This window comes from Zootoca vivipara, chromosome 7, assembly GCF_963506605.1.
Source record: "Zootoca vivipara chromosome 7, rZooViv1.1, whole genome shotgun sequence".
Lineage (NCBI taxonomy): Eukaryota > Metazoa > Chordata > Lepidosauria > Squamata > Lacertidae > Zootoca > Zootoca vivipara.
In genome coordinates, this window is record NC_083282.1 from 31,513,248 (window position 1) to 31,531,448 (window position 18,201).

The 18,201-nt window shown below is 42.6% G+C and overlaps 1 protein-coding gene across 1 annotated transcript in view; it reads right to left on the minus strand.

The window, feature by feature from the left end:
• Positions 1-18,201, minus strand: part of TNNI3K (TNNI3 interacting kinase) — a 146,096-nt gene that overhangs the window by 97,521 nt on the left and 30,374 nt on the right. Inside the window, exons 7-13 of the mRNA XM_035122872.2 lie at positions 17,062-17,200; positions 8,019-8,163; positions 7,814-7,918; positions 4,567-4,661; positions 3,568-3,717; positions 2,179-2,265; positions 17-73 (exon numbers count right to left, since the gene is read on the minus strand). Of these exons, the coding sequence (XP_034978763.1) occupies positions 17-73; positions 2,179-2,265; positions 3,568-3,717; positions 4,567-4,661; positions 7,814-7,918; positions 8,019-8,163; positions 17,062-17,200 (778 nt within the window). The remainder of the gene's footprint in view (positions 1-16; positions 74-2,178; positions 2,266-3,567; positions 3,718-4,566; positions 4,662-7,813; positions 7,919-8,018; positions 8,164-17,061; positions 17,201-18,201) is intronic.

An 18,201-nucleotide genomic window follows, 5' to 3' on the forward strand; every position in this document is an offset into this window, starting at 1 on the left:
TTGGCATTAAAAATACCTTTCGTCATGCTTTTAATCTTCCCTAGGGGAGATGGAACTGACACATAGGATCCATCTGAAATAAAAAGAAAATGTAGGCTTACAGATTTTCAAAAATAATGTATCACTTAATATACTCTCTCTGTGTGTGAAGCACCTAACACATCGAATTATTATAAACTTGTCTTTTGAAAAGCAAGGCTGGTGTTGTAGGTGATATAGGTTTGATCTAGCTTTATTAACATTGGCATGGAAATTCCATGTTGTTCCATCAAGGCTAAGGAAATGTCATAGACTCATTAATACCTAAGCTTTAGGCTGCATGAATATTTTCTAAGCTGATTTAAATGTATACACTGGAAGTTTTTTTAAAAAAAGTAAAGGCTTACTGTATATTTCAGTATGTACTTTGAAAATCTGGAACTGTGGTCCATGGAGCAATAGCATGGACCTGAGAGACAGAAAGATTTTGTTGCATACCCTCCTGCTTTGCGGTAGCGCTGGTTATTGTTTCAACTCTGCTTTTAACAGGTGTTCTCAATAATATTTTAGAACTGTATTGTGGAATTGTATGTACCCTGCCCTGGGGTACTGTAATGAAGGGCAGATTATGAATTAAAATAATAAACAAAACATGCTGGGATTCAGCCATTAATGGAATGAAAAATCTTGGATATGGATGCACCATTTCAGTTCTAGGAGAGAAGGGATGTAGTATTCAAAGAGATTTGGGAGATGCGGGAGAGCAAGATTCATAGCTCTACCTTTAGATATACACAATATTAAACAAGGGAAAGGGGCATTTTAAGAATGTTTATGGTGGCTATTTTTTAAATCAGAATAACCAGAGAAGCCTGAGGGGAAAATCACATGTGATTGGAAGCACAGGCGGAAGGGAAGTTCACCCACTCTCCTCAAATTACTTGGCTATCTTGGAAATCAGTAAAAATAAAAATAAAATGTCCACTGATTTCTCCAGAACTAGGCTGTCATCCAATTCTGTGACTATTATATGTTAACTTTGCAAAATTCATCTTCTGCCTTCAGTAAAACAGTGGGGTTTCTTTTTGCTTTTACTAGGGTGTTTCCTGAGTACCGGCTGAATAGCTGGTCAGAAAATAATTGTTAATCCTTGGAATTAGGAAGTAAAGGCATTTGACCCAGGGGTGGGAAGAAGTGAAGTTGTTGGGTGAATATATGCATTTATTTTTATTTGAGGTATAAATATTGATTTCAATACAGCTAACTTCAAATAAAAGTTTTAGGACGGGAGTCATAATGCACAAGTAATCAAAGTGACATCAAAGGAAAGCAAACAACACAAAGAGAATGCTTGAACAACAAATCAAACATGTAGGAAGGGATCTTTCTTTCTCACTTTATTGCATGCAACATGGAATGACAACTTTTTTAAGATAAAGAGGAATTCTAAAAAGAAAGAAAAAATGGAAAGCACATCAAAAAATAAAGACATGGGTCAATGCAATCAAATGTGCTATTCTGCCTAAACTATAACCTACAAGCCATTATGAAATTATGAGTGGATGGAGGAGCTCGGCATCAAACTGACTTTCTACTTCCTTGACCCAAACAGAAGCACATGCAGATACCTGCCGGTTTAACCAAGTATTTTGCAAATGTACAAAGAGGGGAGTGCCTCTGTAATTAATAGTTTAGCTCTTGGGGCATCTTAGGTATAGGGTGCGATGCTTGTTTCCGGAGATCTTCTCTTTCCTTCTAATTTTTGCTCTCTCATTGTCAGAAAAAACCATTCTTCCTGGGCATGGCAGGAAGTAGACCATATCTAATTCCTTCAACCTCCAGCCCATAGCCTTCTGTAAAGTTTGCATCCCCTCCTGCTCTCTTTCTTGTCGTCTAACCTGGGGGTTTCTTCTACCGGTAGCCTTCTCCTCTCTCCTCTCTACTGGCCATTTAACCCATCTCTCTCAGTCTTCTGCCCAACCTGCTTCCCAATTTGGTCCCTAAGAGGCTGATCAGGTTCTATAGTGGACAACTGCCTCTGCTATCTCTAATCCGGCTCCAGGCTGTTAATTCTTTGTACTTTTACAGGGCTTGTCATGCAAACTAGTCTCTTGCCTATCTACTTCATTGAAAAGAAATCGATTAGATTGCATTCTTAGCAGTGCAAAATGAAAAAAAAAAAACTTGTGAATACTATACCTCCCCCAGGTTGGGAGTATTCGTTACAAGGCGATTCATCCTGAGGTCTTTTGTAGTGTTTCAGCAGTGTGACAATAGCATCATGTCCTGGAAGACACCATTTGAAATAATAAGCAAACAAAAGCAAAAACCAATGAACAAAACTGGATGATTGTGCGCACCATGACAGTAATAACTTAGTCACAGCAACTTAAACTCTAAAAAAAAAACACCCACCAACACAATATAAGCTTTTGTCGGTATTCAATTTACTTTAATGTAAACAAATAAAAGGAAAAAAATATGAATCACAGCAATCTTGAAATGCTATCCGCTTGAAAAAAAAACAAACTGACGATGCCAACTAACAATTCAAACCTGAAAACACCGATGTCTAATAAATGAATCATGATAATCGTTAAAATTATAATTACTATTTTATTCCCCCAGTCCCCCAGGGTAGATTAAAGGGTAGGTTAAAGGATGCTGAATCTACAACCACACATAAAAGCCTCTCTTCTAGCAAATGGCATCATATTATTATATGGATTTTATATTTATATAAAATATTATATATTTATATATATATATATGAGATATTTCTATAGATGTACTATAGAAATTGCTCTCTGAAGTAGGGTTGTTTATGACTCCAGAATGGACCAAGGTTTAAGCGGGTTCATGCACATTTTCATGTAGAAACATACCCTGGCTCAGCAACAGATGAGCACAAAGGAAAGAGCTTCTGAGAATTGACAGTTTTCTAGTTGAGTTTGGAGGACAAAGAGAAGCAGAACATGAATCTGAGCTGTTGCCAGGGCAGATCTGTGAAATGTGTAGCGCACAGTACAGCAAAGCAGAAACCACAGAGATATGCAGTTTCTTTGAAGAATTTCTGCAGGAAATCAAGGAGAGCTATCTATCTTTAAAGGAGGTTTATGCCGCTTGCTGCCCATCACAGTAGAACCAGAGTTTGCTTCCACATAAAATCAATAGTAGTCCCTGACTTCCTAATGGACTTCATGGATAACTGCATTCTAATGATGTCTGCGATACCTTGTTCGGTGATAACGGGTTGGGGGGGGAATTTAACCCTAAATCCTTGTCTATACTTGAAGGCAGAAGATGCCTTTTCTGAACTAGGATATACAATGATGGATTTCTTCTTTTATTGGAACGGAGGATGGTTTGAATTTAATTTGCCTGGAATTAAGGCTTTGGTTAGTATTTCTGAAAGCATAAATCCTATACTTGGAATGCCTCATTCCCCCAGTTTCAGATGCTGACACATAAAGACAGGCTTTGTCTGTGTGCCTGGACTGAGCTGACTTACGCTCTCGTGTGCTTTCCAAGCTGCAATGCTATGTTTGTAATGTAAAAGTGCCCCCCCCCGCCCCACAATTGCTGTACCTTTCTCATAGGCCCACATCAAGCAGGTCTGCTCATCTTTCTCACCACTAGACCTGCTGGGATCGCAGGCAACCAGATTCATATCAGCTCCATTGTCTAGTAAAAATTGGACGAGACGGATATGGCCATGATAGCAAGCAGAATGCAACCCTAGAAGATTTAAGGTGGGAAAGAGAGATTGGTTGTCATCCAAATTTCCACAACACTGTAAAAGCACTTGTATAAGACCAACAAAACTCATCTATGGATTAGGAATATAGGAAGCTGGTTTATACTGAGCCAGACTAGCTCAATATTGTCTACACTAACTGGCAGCAGCTTTCCAAAATTCCAGACAAGATTCTATTCTCAGTGCTACCTGAGAATGCCAAGGCCTGGGACCTTGTGCATGCAAAGCAGTTGTTCTCACTGAGCTATGGAAAAAGAAATTGCTATAAAATTAATTACTGTAACTACCGGTATCTGCAACCCATCCTTACGGTTTTTGCAGTACTAAATTTTGCCAGTCTTTTTGTCTTTAAAAACTCCCTCAAACAGGGCTGCTTAAAAAGCATGCTTCCTCTGCTCCTGATATAAAAGGCTGTTGGCATCAGGTACCAACAGGAGTTGCATAAGTTCCAGATGCACCCTGGATGGTACTGTTCCATTTAGGGGGAAATGAACATCTTCTGCTTTAGCAGTTCCATCAGAAGCATGGGGGAAATGTGCTAGAGAAGCTCACGGATGTCCTCTTTGGGTCTTGCACTAACATGAGAAATCACCCATAAGTTCCCACAATGGAAGTGGACTTGGAATGGCCAGCTAGTGGCCCAATGGCTACAAGTGACACCCACAATTATTTTGATTGGTTTGTACAACGGCTTGTAAAAGGGGTAAAATTTGCACTACATGGGTGCTTGCAGAGCTGAGCAAAGAAGCTCCATTGTGCATGGCTTCTCGAAATGCCAACTCTCTCTCTCACACACACACACACTCACACACAGACCTTCACAATCTTACCTGTATGCCCATCTCTTCCTTGGTGGTTGAGACTCAACACATTTTGATCAAGGAGAAATTTGACTAGTTCTATGTTCTTGCCATAGGTACATGCACTACAATAGAAAGAGGGGGGGGGGGGACACCCTGTTTAAATAAAAAAAATCCCAGCTAATAAAACTGAATATAGATAGTCAATAAATTATAAACATTGTAAACCGTATAAAACACTACAGAAAACTTTGTGTGTCTCAGGCCCCATCTACTCTTTTGTTTGTCCCATGATTCCAAGTTATGGGTCTGATAAGTTTTTCTTTTGTCCTGCCACTTTCCAATTAATAACATGTTTTCACTGGAGAATCTGAACAAACGTCAATCTGCAGAAAACCCAAACGATGTTTGCTCTGATTGAGTTGTAAACAGCGGGTTTCCCCAGGAAATGGAACAGGACAAAAACTCTCTGGGACCCATGACTTGAAATAACTTAAAATCAAGGGACAAATGTAGGTGGGCCCTCAGTGTACATGACTCTCAGTTGGTAGAGCAGTGTTTCTCAACCGCTGTTCCGCGGCACACTAGTGTGCCGCGAGACGCTGGCTGGTGTGCCGAGACATGCGGCGACGAGAAGGGCGATTTGCATTGTCACGTGCCTGGCGGCCGCCAATAGTCAACACTCACCCGCCGGAAAGCAATATTTCTCCTCCTCTTTCCCAAAGCTCAGTGCAAACGAGCCTGGCGGGCGCCAATACACAGCGCTGACCCGCCGGAAAGCAATATTTGGCAAGTGTTTCTTACAGTCATAATTATAATATAGGGCGGCACAGAGTTAAATTTTTTAACTTTTTTAATGGTGGTGTGCCTCGTGATTTTTTTCACGGAACAAGTGTGCCATGGCCCAAAAAAGGTTGAGAAACACTGCGGTAGAGCACTAGACCAGGCATAGGCAAACTCAGCCCTTCAGATGTTCTGGGAATACAGTTCCCATCATCCCTGACCATTGGTCCTGTTAACTAGGGATCATGGGAGTTGCAGTCCCAAAACTACACCCTGCACTAGACTCTAAATCTCAGGGTTGTGGGTATGAGCCCCATGTTGGGCGAGAAATTCCTGCATTGCAGGGGATTGGACCAGATTACCCTTGGATAGTCCCATCCAACTCTACAAATTTGTGATTCTATTATTCTGAAACCTGTGGTTTACAATGAGCAGACCAAGCCCTGCTCCAAGGGCCTTTGTTGATCAAAATAAGAACCTCAGCTGAAAAGACCAAGGCTTTTATTAGGCTTGACCTGAGGGTCTTGCATGCTGTCCCTGGCCAGGTTCATGGTTACCCTGGCCTTTCTCTTCCCTTTCTGACATATGTCTGTTTTTTCCTGGACATGCCCAGAATTACAATGGCAACATTACCACCTGGGTAAAATCGGAAAAATGTCTGAGTTTTTGCAAACAGAACCAGGAAGTGTTTTGCAAACAAACAAACAAACCCTCAACAACTTTTTCTGTCCAGATTTTTACTCTTGAAAGATGTCGCTAGTCGCTAGCGACATCTTTAAACCTTTTCAGGTGGTGTTCACTGATTTCTGCATTGTTTTAATATAGCCTGTATTTTATTCTTAATATTGCTGTCTAACAGAGTAATCAAAACCTCAGCAGGGTGCAGTGGAGTAGCATAGTCACTATTGCATCCACAGCCCTGTCGCTCATCCTGGCTGGGGTTCTCAGTCAAATGCCTCTTCACAGCTACACTAGCCTGGATCTTGGGCCAGCTCAATGCTTATCCTTGAGCAACCCATTTGGGGGCTTTCCTAAGGTCAACAATGTCCTTTTGGTGGGCAGAACAGAGAGCTCTACAGTTCTGGGCCTCCATTCACCCCACCCAACCTCCTCCAGTAAAGAAGATCAAAATTCTGGAGGCAAACACTCCTCTAAGACCTCCCTGGAAGTCAGCATAACACAGCAAAGATTTATGCATGTGCCCACTTGGAAACAGATAGTGATATACAAACTAGCTTGGAGCTGTTCACCTGAGCCTTGTGTGTACACACATTTTTAAAACTGCTCATGTTAAAGTTTTGTTCTAGGGGTTGTCATATTTCAAACAGTGAAAATCAGGACAGAAAAGTCCAGGGAAATCCTGGACGTATGGCAACGTTACTAGCTGTGTCAACAGTATTGTTAGATTAGGAGGACAAGAAGCTGGTTGAGACATAGGAGAAAGCCTTCAGTGTTGGCCATGACCTGAGTGAAAAAACTACCTTGGGACGACTGTTTGATCACCCTTTTTCATTCTATTTCATTACCTTTCCACTGAGCATTTGATCTGCCAGATTGGGGGGTCTCTCTGCGGCTCTTTGTTTTGTAGAAAAGTCTTATACGCTGTACTTTTCTTGCTATTTATTCTGGGTGTTCATTGTTTGATTAATCCATGTTAGATTCTATTATTGTGTTTTGAACATGAGCTCTGCAGATACTATGGAAGGCCTGACTATCAATATTTTTTAAATGGAGACTTAAAGGTATTCTATATATACTACATTTTGCCACCTTTTGCAGGGACTTTTGTAAGTTTCCAAGCTTAAGCTCCTACGCAAGAAACGGACAATTATAATAAATATTTGATTTCCTGACACACTGATATCCTTCTTATATTATGCCTACATAGCAGATGGTAGTAACAATGTTTTTTTGTGAAAATGCAAAGAATTCTTGTGGAAGTTTGATCATTTTAAGGAGGAAGCCAGAAAACTCAATTACAGATTTTATTGCCAGCACACTTCAATAAGAAATACTTCCCAGATGTTTGAAAGATCAAAATATGTGTTACCATATTAATTACCATTTCCACAGCACAGTTAGTATTCAAAATGCTTTACAGGTTGCATTGTTCACATCCTCACACCCTTTACAGATGAGGAAATGACTTTGAGGCTCCCACTGTATGTCATGCGGAGATTCTTTCCTCTGTGGTTTTCTGTAACTCAAGGCAGCCTAAGTAGACTGTATCTGTGGGAAAACACCAGAAAGGGAATGCCCCCCTTTCCAGATCAAAATCTGCCTCTCTATACTGCTTTTTTAACTTATGAAAAGAAAGTTATAGAGAAGCTTTGGGGACTCTTCTTCCTACAGCCACTGTGAGAGGAGGCTTGTTGACTAGATGGGCCATTGGCTGATCCAGCAGAGGGCCCAACACTTTCTAAGGAAGACTTCCTGTGCTGTAACCTTCTCAAGTGAGGGGGCAAAGTGGGCACAGGCATATAAAACGGCCTACCTGTGAAAGGCAGTTTCACTGAATATATTCTCCTTGGTGAGACTTTCTGTCCCTGAGAGTTGAAGTAATTCCTTTACAACTTCAAACTTTCCATTGTAGCAAGCACTAGGGAGGAAAAAGTGTCAGCTTAGTGTTTTTAAATAGTATGGGAAGATGAACCACAACGGAGGCCAAGCAGAATGGCCCTGCAGTGCTCATTACTCACAGGTGCAAAGGTGTGTCTCCATAAATATTAACCACATGGGGCTGGACTTCAAAATTACTTTGGAGTAAGAACTTGACGATATCATGGTGCCCAAATCGAGAGCAGAAGTGTAGGGGAGCGTGGTCTTCATTGTCTTGAGCATTCACTGCCATCGAATCAGAGAGAGAGAGAGAGAGAGAATAGCAGGTCATCTTCAAAGCAAGCTTTCCTCACAGAGCGCAGATGTGGCAGATAGCTCATAAACTACCAATTGGACCATCCGTGAGAATGAACCTGCTCAATCCACACCACATCGTTCCACCAGCAGAAGGTGCCTCCATAGTAAAGAGATCTAAGCCGGCCCAGAAAAGTGAGTCAAGCCACACTCTGCAGAGGAAGGCAAAATGTAAACATACTCAAATCAAGATTATAATCAGCTTGTGAATCTAATGTGGAGGGACATTTCCTTCAAACCCAAAAAAGAGCATACTCTGAGAACTTTAAGCAACACAATCCTCTTTGGAGGCATTTGGATCATGAAACTGGAGCAGAGGAAAGAGTTACAAACACACTCTATTCCCTCAGTAAAATGAAAACATTATTGGTTGACTCAGAGGCCTCCATGTTGTACACATGGTCATATCACAGTTGTGACAGGGGGAAATGAAATTGGGAAACTGGAAATCGGGTCCTCCCTCAAAGAGGGCACGTGTTGCGGTGAGACCTGGAAACTGACACCCTGTGTTGTGGGTGGGTAAGATTGGTCAGCCACAACACCCGATTGGTAGGTTCCTTGATGTTGGGTTCAATCGGGCCAATGGGGCGCAGTCCAAATGAATTGAGGGACCTTATATGCCCATGCACATGACCCAGAGCTTCCTCTTTCGATGCGTGCATTCGGAACACCCGTCTACCTCTCCCTACTTTTAGGGCATGTTGCGATTGACCTTGCTATGCTGTCGTGTGTCGTCTGTCATTGGGACAGGGCACGGCAGGAATTTTCCCCACTTGGCTAGTGCCATTTGGGTTTTGCATGCCATGTAGCAAATTGTCACAACTTGTAAGGTTGTGGATAGGCTCTGGTTCAGGTGATAGGTATGGGGGAACACTCTCGCCATCCCTTTGTGAAGGGTATTCTTTTAAAGGAATCCAGGGACTCAATGGTTTGGTCAATTCTGTGAGGGGATTGTGCCTGTGCCTGAGTCCAGGGGGACATCTGGGTGGCGGACATAGCCTGTTCCCGGCTTTCCGCCTATCCAGATGTTCACCCTTGGCTGCCCCAGGCTGGTGCCCTGGGTCAGTGCTACGTGCAAGGGTGAAGGGAGCTAGTTGAACCAGAGCCTATGCAACCACTCGCTTTCTGTAATCAATAAAGTTGTGGCCTAAATTTTGCCAAAAACCAATCCAGAATTTGAGTCATGTGTGAATTTATTTAGGGGGGAGGTCTCTGGGTCTGAACAAGCAACAGGCAGGAAGGAGCCACTCAGTGCTTTGCTCCTTATGCAAATTGAGGCAGTTATCGATGGCTACATTTGTTCTTTAAAATAATAATCAAGAAACCTGCCACAACATCTAGTTTGGCCAAGGCAAACACTCTAGCCACTGCAGCACCCTGCCCCTCAAATATTTTGACTGACTGATAAAGGATTTGTACTCTGAAGCTGCTCCCTGATGTCATTTTCTTGTAATTGCTTAGATTGTAATCAGTTATTGCTGCAGCAATATTTATTGAATATCATGGTGGGGTTCTTCAGTCACGGAAAATAAGAAAGCACTGTTGAATTAATGACCTTTTCAAAGAAACCTTGCTGCCTGCATATTAACAGTGCGGAGCAAAAATGATGATCCAAAAGGCAGGAATTAAAAGGAAACAAGCACCTGGGTTATTGCAAAATGAATGAGAAAGCAAAGCTATTCGATATTAAGGAGCAATGTTCTGTGGCATGGAAAATCCAGACCTACTTTGAAATACATTAATGCTGTTACTGCAGATCAACAGTAAAACAAAAGTACCAAGAGCAATGTCAAATACTTATTTGAATCATGGGGTGTGGTGTGGGGGAGGGATGAACATGAGGACGGAAGGAAGCATATAAAAACAAGAAGTGAAAAAGATTCACCATCTCTGTAGATGTTGATGGGGAATCTTCATTGGGAAACATCCCACAGCTCCTGAAAGCCTTTCTGGAGAGTGACCCCCTGTGTGGGACCCAGGTGACTGTTGGATGAGGGGTGAATTGACAAAATCAGACAGAGGCATCTTGTGTGAGCAGAGTCATGCAAGGCCTTTTGCTCTTGGTACTCGGGATCTCAGTCAGAAGCTGTAATTGCCGCACAGATTAACCTCACTGGCTACTGTATTCAACCCAGGGGCTACATTTTCTCGAATGCAGTCCACATTCTAATAGTGGGCAGGGTGGGGGCAGAGAAAAAAGGTGGGAAGATCAATAGACGTGATACTTACCTTTCTACAGTAGGCAAAATTTCAACCTCACAAAAGTTAGAGAGTTCTACACACACACACACACACACACCTGCATCCAGGCAAGCCAGAGGCATTACCCCAGTTCAAATGACACCTCCCAGCAAGGCAAAAGAACTCAAGGAGGGTGTGGAGCAGAGATTGTGAGCGATGTGGCCTGAGCAGAGTCCCAAGGGCTGGCTAGAGGGGCTCAGAGGACCACATTCAGCCCCTTGGTCCCGAGGCTCCCCCACTTTACCCTAGTGTTCAACAGCTGACAGCTCATGAGGCAGCTCCCCAAATCAAAACAAGGGAGATGTCTAATCTCGTGGTCAAAATACAGATTCAAATGTCACATTCAAAACCTTATGAAACTGGGAATTCCAAATAGTCACAACTCTTTGCTTCAGTCCAAATGAAAACTGCCCACAAATCCCCTTTGGGTTGAAGGCAAAAGGGCGTCTAGCTCTCAGCAGAATGCAATCCCAGAACTGTCTATCTTTCTCTCTTGCATACAATTCTGCACGAAAGGCATGGAACGGTCTAACCAGTAATAAAATGGATGCATTACTTATTAGCACCAGTGGCTCATCACAGCATATATCCTGCATGTAAATGCATCATTTATAGAAGGAGATACTTCAAAAATGTTTTAGAGAGAATTTTAAAGCAGTGCATTGGCACAGCTCTTGCATCTTGACACCCGTAAAACCAGTTGCCTTAGTTACCAGGAGTAAAAAGTGTAGAAGGCAAAAGGAAGAGAAAGAGTGAGGGGCGAGGGAATGAATATACAGTAGTTAAAATGCTTCTTAAAAACAGCTAATCCTACCAAAGGTTTGGTTCAAATAAGCAGGCCTCAAAGAAGTGTTAATTCCAAGTATTTTTTAAAAAATAAAAAAAATCCATCTATGCCAATAATATGGCAATAATGCGCATCAAAGGATTTGGAGTGCTGCCCACAGTTCTTTGCTGGATTCACACATTATTTCAGTTGGCAGCCAACGTCCCAGGTGCACTTTTGAAAACCTCCGGTCTTTGACATATTTGCTTATATGAAAAATGAAGCAGGTGAGCAAAAAAAAAAAATGCAATTCATAACGGATTTCCATTTTAGCAGCATATTCTGCATAATATACCTAGTGTAAAAGTCATCAGGAGGAAATCAGGCAAGGGGCATGGGACAGGGTGCATAATATTACTTGCTGCTGTGCCTACCTGTTTGCATAAGGAAAATTTGAGCTGAGAGCCGTTTGTATGGGTGAGGAAAGGCAAATGATGGCCTGGATGTGAATGGCATAATAAATGAATGCATGTAGCCTGGATGGTAATCAGGTTAAGAAAGACGGTGAGAATAGCTCTGATGGGTATAATACGATCTTATACTGGGAGGTAATAGGAAGTGGTAATGGATGTTGCTCATTGTTGTTGTTTAGTCAATTAGTCGTGTCCAACTCTTCGTGACCCCATGGACCAGAGCATGCCAGGCACTCCTGTCTTCCACTGCCTCCCGGAGTCTCATCAAATTCATGTTGGTCGCTTCTATAACACTGTCCAACCATCTCGTCCTCTGTCATCCCCTTCTCCTTATGCCCTCAATCTTTCCCAACATCAGGGTCTTTTCCAGGGAGTCTTCTCTTCTCATGAGGTGGCCAAAGTATTGGAGCCTCAGCTTCAAGATCTGTCCTTCCAGTGAGCACTCAGGGCTGATTTCCTTCAGAATGGATAGGTTAGATCTTCTTGCAGTCCCTGGGACTCTCAAGAGTCTCCTCCAGCACCATAATTCAAAAGCATCCATTCTTCGGCGATCAGCCTTCTTTATGGTCCAGCTCTCACTTCCATACATCACTACTGAGAAAACCATAGCTTTAACTATACGGACCTTTGTCAGCAAGGTGATGTCTCTGCTTTTTAAGATGCTGTCTAGGTTTGTCATTGCTTTTCTCCCAAGAAGCAGGCGTCTTTTAATTCCATGACTGCTGTCACCATCTGCAGTGATCATGGAGCCCAAGAAGGTAAAATCTGTCACCAATAAACCACCAATAGGGGGCGCCCTATGACTTACATCAAATAGGGGCACCCCGAAGGGTCTCCATAGGGGCTGTGACATGGTCCTAGCCCATGTCCAGGCTTCGGACAGGGTTCACACCCTGGATCCCTTTAACGGGATACCCTTACTGAGGAGGGGCAGGCGAAGACTACAACCTCCCCTCCATACAAAGGCTTACCCAATGCCTAACCGCCATACTGTCACTGTGTTTGAAGCAGATGCTTATGCACACTACACCTAATGATGTACAGGAACGAACCTTGGGGCCATACATTGATCCTCCCCCACCCATTACCTGTAGATCACAAGTGATCCGTATGCACAATCTGCCAGCCCCAAAAATGGGTGGATAGGGGATTGCAGGAGTGGGGGATATGCTTGATAGATGCCCTAAGGGGTTTACAGAGAAGGTGGGGTGGGGGCTCAAATGAGCTCAAGGCTCATTCTGAAACACACATTTCCCCAGTAAAATGTGAGACGGCTTATAAAAACATTGGCAGCATTCCCAAAGATCCTCTTCTCCAACTCTAACTCACACCAGTTCTTGTGGATAGCCCCAGGGTGAGAGGGAGAATGTAGCAGGTAAAAACTGTTTGACTCGCTTGCTCTTTGTCTCTGACACTGATATGAGACCTAATATGACCCTGAGCATGGAACTACTTCGGGCAAGCAATGTCCGAATTGAAGTCTGTGACATGCTTAAGGAAACACAGAAATAAAGAAAGAAATAAGAGAGAGGATAAGAATCTTTCAAGAAATATTCCAATTTACTATTGGACTCCCCACACAGTAAAGATTTTAAACATGAAACAGTGCCAGCAGCATCTGACCTTAACTTGAGAGAGTTCCTATTGTGTATGAATAAGACAGCCTGCTGTTGTATAATGGATTTTACAAAATCCAATATTGAGCTAAACAGTGACATTATAGCACACTCCACTTAAAACACGTGGGGTTACAAGAGACAGCTGGTTTTGGCAAATAAGAGCAGTCAAATGTGTCATAGATGGAAATGAATAAAGTGACTGTTCCTTCTGACCGTCACAGGAAAACTAAATTTGCACCACCACATCAGATATGAGACGTTCACTGCACATATTTTTAAAATAATTAAGACTTCTGGATTTCTGTTCTGATTTCTTTTATAACCCTCCACCCATAAATTAATGAGATTGAATGGATTTATAAGTGAACATATTGTGCAAATGACACATGCTGGAGATAGTCTGATCTCTGCCCAAATGCAGTATTATTTTTGAAAAGAGAGGGGGGGTTTTTTAGCCCCAGGGAGCGGGGTTCAGTCATTCCCCATCTGGAGAATTAGTCTGGCCATTTAATATCCATATCTGAGCATCCAAATCTTACTACGGAGCCTCTGCAAGTGAAGAACCACCTGGTGCCTATATGTCTGTGGTTTACTAATAAACACAACTGTCCTTGGTCTAACTGCTGCAGATGGGTTTGGAAAATGCAGTCGAATAGTGACTTCACACGCTCAGGTGCTTTGCAGTGATGTTGACATGCAAAGGAATGGATGCTATAAATGATCCAGTTGCAGAGACAGTTGACTACATTTCTAGCACACAATGAAGAAGAGTTTGGATTTGATATCCCGCTTTATCACTACCCGAAGGAGTCTCAAAGCGGCTAACAATCTCCTTTCCCCTCCTCCCCCACAACAGACACCCTGTGAGGTGGGTGGGGCTGAGAGACTTCAGAGAAGTGTGACTAGCCCAAGGTCACCCAGCAGCTGCATGTGGAGGAGTGGAGACGCGAACCCGGTTCCCCAGATTACAAGTCTACCGCTCTTAACCACTACACCACACTGGCTCTTTTGTTTGTGGGTATTGTCAGTACATTTCCCAGAATACTTTGGGTGAAGTCATGTGTTTTGAATGTATGGTGTACTGTATGTATACATAGCCATAGAGTAGAGGTTGCAGACCTCTTATCATAGAGCAATGTTCCCCCAAAGAGCACCCTCCACATTGGGGGACAAAAGCCACCCATGGCAGAAATAAACCTTTGAGCCACTTTTGAGAGAAGCAGGTTTTTTTCCCCCTCTTCAGAACTCGCAAGACCTTGCAGTGGCAAAGAAGCTTGTGACAGTCTCCTTCTTCACTCCATTTCAAGTGGAAGAAAGAAGGGGAAACCTTGACACTACCTTTCATTGTGCAAATGTTTAGCCACATTTGACAGCATTTTGACCTTTTTGTTCTGCCTCAACAGCCACCAGTCCTCTCCCTCGGCTTCCATGACCCGAAGTCTGGCTCTAAATGGCTGACCAGTCAAAACATGCTATACTGGATCGGTCAAAGTACAAGAGAGGCAACATGTGGTTGCGTTTCAAAACAGCTTGAGCTAATTGTAAATAATGAATTATTTTTTCCTTCTTTAATGCTCGCAACTCTATCCTCAGTTGCCATGGAGATTTGAAGTTTCAAAATGTGCACTTTGAGGCTAAGACATTTTCGGCTTCCAGGTTCTCTGCTGCTCTCTCCCTTTCCCAAGAAGATACAGATTTTAAAATAAATCATCTGTAGCGGTGTCCTGATTTCCTCTTCTTTAAGAATAAATTAACTTGCTGATAACAAGTCCTTTCCTGCTTTGTATGGTAGGTGCACATACCACTTCTTTTCTCCAACCCCCAATATTATAATTAGATTGGTTCGGTGCGCACACATCAAGCTGTAAATATCAAGGGCTCTCAGTGGGGAAAAAGAGAGAGAATTACTTACAAATCTGAGTCATGCTGCTTCTACAGTTTTTTATGAGGGAGTAGGAGGTATGTAACACTGTCATGACTCACAGAGAATATGTTAAATTTACACTAGCAGGTATTGTTGAGTAGAGTGTGTTGTGTGTTTGTGTAGACCAATTTCCATTGCACTGTGACACTAGCAGGGTGATTGCCTGTGGAAACAACCAATGTGAGGAATGAGGCCAATGTTTCTAGGCAATGTATGAAAAAAACAGATAAAATGCCCCCCCCCCAAAAAAATTAAGTGTCATATGGATCAATGCATTTTGTATTGGTCTAGAATTTACTAAGCAAGAGGGGGGATGGAGCTGCAGGCTGGTCATCTCAGGAGTGGCCAAAATCCTTAGTGGGCAAGGTGGTTGACAGCAGAGTTGCCTTTCCCCCCTCTTCCTAGCACAATCCCTATGCTTTCAAACTGCTTCAGTGACAGGTAGGCAATCAATAAGTCAAGGTTTACCATCACTGCACCCCCTTTCTAGGGAACATTGCATTGGATGAATGTTGACCAGACATGCGGCTGTTAATGGCACACCCCATCTGATAGGAGAACAGTAGACATAGGAATCTCCCCCAATGTATTCTGCTCCATTAAATCATTCTACTAATTATTTTGTGTTGCCTGGAATTACCTCCCAGACCACCTGTTGAGTGGCACCTATGTTTCTTGCTTCAAATTCTTCATCAAAAGTGGGACTTCCAAGGGAGGAACATGGCGGACTGAACATTTTTTTGTTGGCAGGTTGCTGATGGAGATAATTGCGTGGTGATTGATGGTAGCCAAGCATTAATCTTGCTTACTGAATTCACTCTGGTGATAAGAGTGAACAGGGGATTAACCTCGGGTGGTCTGAAAAAGCCCCAGGAGACTGAGAAGTTTTCAGCTCCTGGGAACTCGGGTGGGGGTAACTGAATTATGAGCAGCGGAATCAACATCTTGCCAAAAAGCCAAGTAAGAGCTCTGGCAGGCATGAGGTCTGCAAAAGCCTCTGCCTCTTATTTCTCTGAGACAGTTATAATTTGTGACTAAGAGGTTTCTCTGTCTGCTGGTAGAAATTCACATCTGGTGTGTGAGCTACTTTCTGGCTTTAAGAAGAGTCGATCGTTAAAAGACTGAAGGCAGAACAATAAGCATGCTCTAGTTGTTTGAGCCAAGGAAGTTTTAAATGATCAAGAGAGTTCAGAGTGCTAAGAATGATCATTTTCTTTATTTTTAATTATCTGTTTTCTCGGTGAAAGTGTTGCCTTCAAATCAAAAGTACTTTTGCCGCGTCATACTTCCTCCATGGGAACGGAATGTGTTTTGAGAAGAGCTAATGCTGTGAATGTCTTAAGGTGGAGATGGGAGATACGATGAGACTGAATTGTTAATAAGATCAAGAACATTCAGTAAGGAAAATATGTCATTGGACATTCCACTGACTGTTGACACCCTTCAGGAAATGGGAGAGAAAGGAAGAGAGAATACGAATATAAACCAAGAGGTTTGAGAGGTCAGAAACCCTGAAGTTCACAAATTGGTTTGAAATAACAATTTAAATTATGGGCTCTCAGGTAAGGTGGGAGAGGAAAGGGTCATGCCACTGACCAACAGAGAGATGGGTGAGGTGGCAGAGAAGTCTACAGGGGTGAACCAGCAGAAGGACCAGACTCCCCAGCTCTCTTCCTTTGCTGACCAGTAAGCAGCAATGATGCTGCTGCCCAAAGACCAAGCGTGCCGTGATACCCCCACTCACTGGCCGCTGCTGGTTGCAGGACTCTAAAACATAACCTAAATGTTATGTTTCTGATGACTTACCATCAGCCTTGGTGCCCTCCTCCAACAGAAGTTTAGCAATGTTGAGAAATCCTTTTGCTGAAGCCAAATGAAGGGGCCTGTCTCCAACTTCTCCACTGACGTTCACATCAGCACCAAATTTCAGCAGGAGTCGGGTTACCTATCAACATGGAATTAAAATGGTAAGCAATGTTAGTGTTTTTCATGAAATCACAGGACAATATATATAGGCTGTATATACCTTAACTTTTGAAAATTGTGATTTTTGTAACATCAAGAACATGTTATATTTATCCACCATCATGAGAATTAGGCCTGTATTTATAATTAAATTGCATGTTGATAAAATGCTTTCTTAGCAGTATCAGTTGCAATTCTGTTTCAAAAATGCTGCAGATGGTAAGAGGATGGAAACAGCTACAAGCCTATTAATTTAACTGACCTGAGTAGCAAAATAAAGTAAAATGCCCATGAATTAGATACGTCCAAGCAGGCTATAGGTTTCCCCCCCCCTGAAAGCTGAAACCCTTATCACAAAAGCACCACATGCATTTTAGCATAATTTTTACGAAACTGTGACTATTTGTTGAAAAGCAACATACCAAAATAAACCAGCTTTTCAGCCTGTCACATGGAGGGATAAAAGGATGAACACACACACACACACACACACACACACACACACACACACACACGTACATACCATTACTGAATGCATTATAATATTTTCACCTATCTGTTTCATTGGACACACTCTCCAAATCACTTTTGGAAACCATTCTCCACCTTCATCTAAGTAGTGTAATGAACTGGAAAATATATCCCACCTGGGGTCAGCATCTAGACTAAAACTCACACCTCAACAGGAATCTGTCTCCACCTAACCCTTATTTTCATAGGGGAACACAGGCAGTCAAGCAGCCATCCCATGAAATTAAGCCAAGGGCCACGTGCTGTCTTCGGATGAGATAACCTAAGCAACAGTATTTTAAGAACCACAAAAGCATGGGTAGGCAAACTAAGGCCTGGGGGCCGGATCCAGCCCAATCGCCTACTAAATCTGGCCCGCGGATGGTCCGGGAATCAGCATGTTTTTATATGAGTAGAATGTGTGCTTTTATTTAAAATGCATCTCTGGGTTATTTGTGGGACATAGGAATT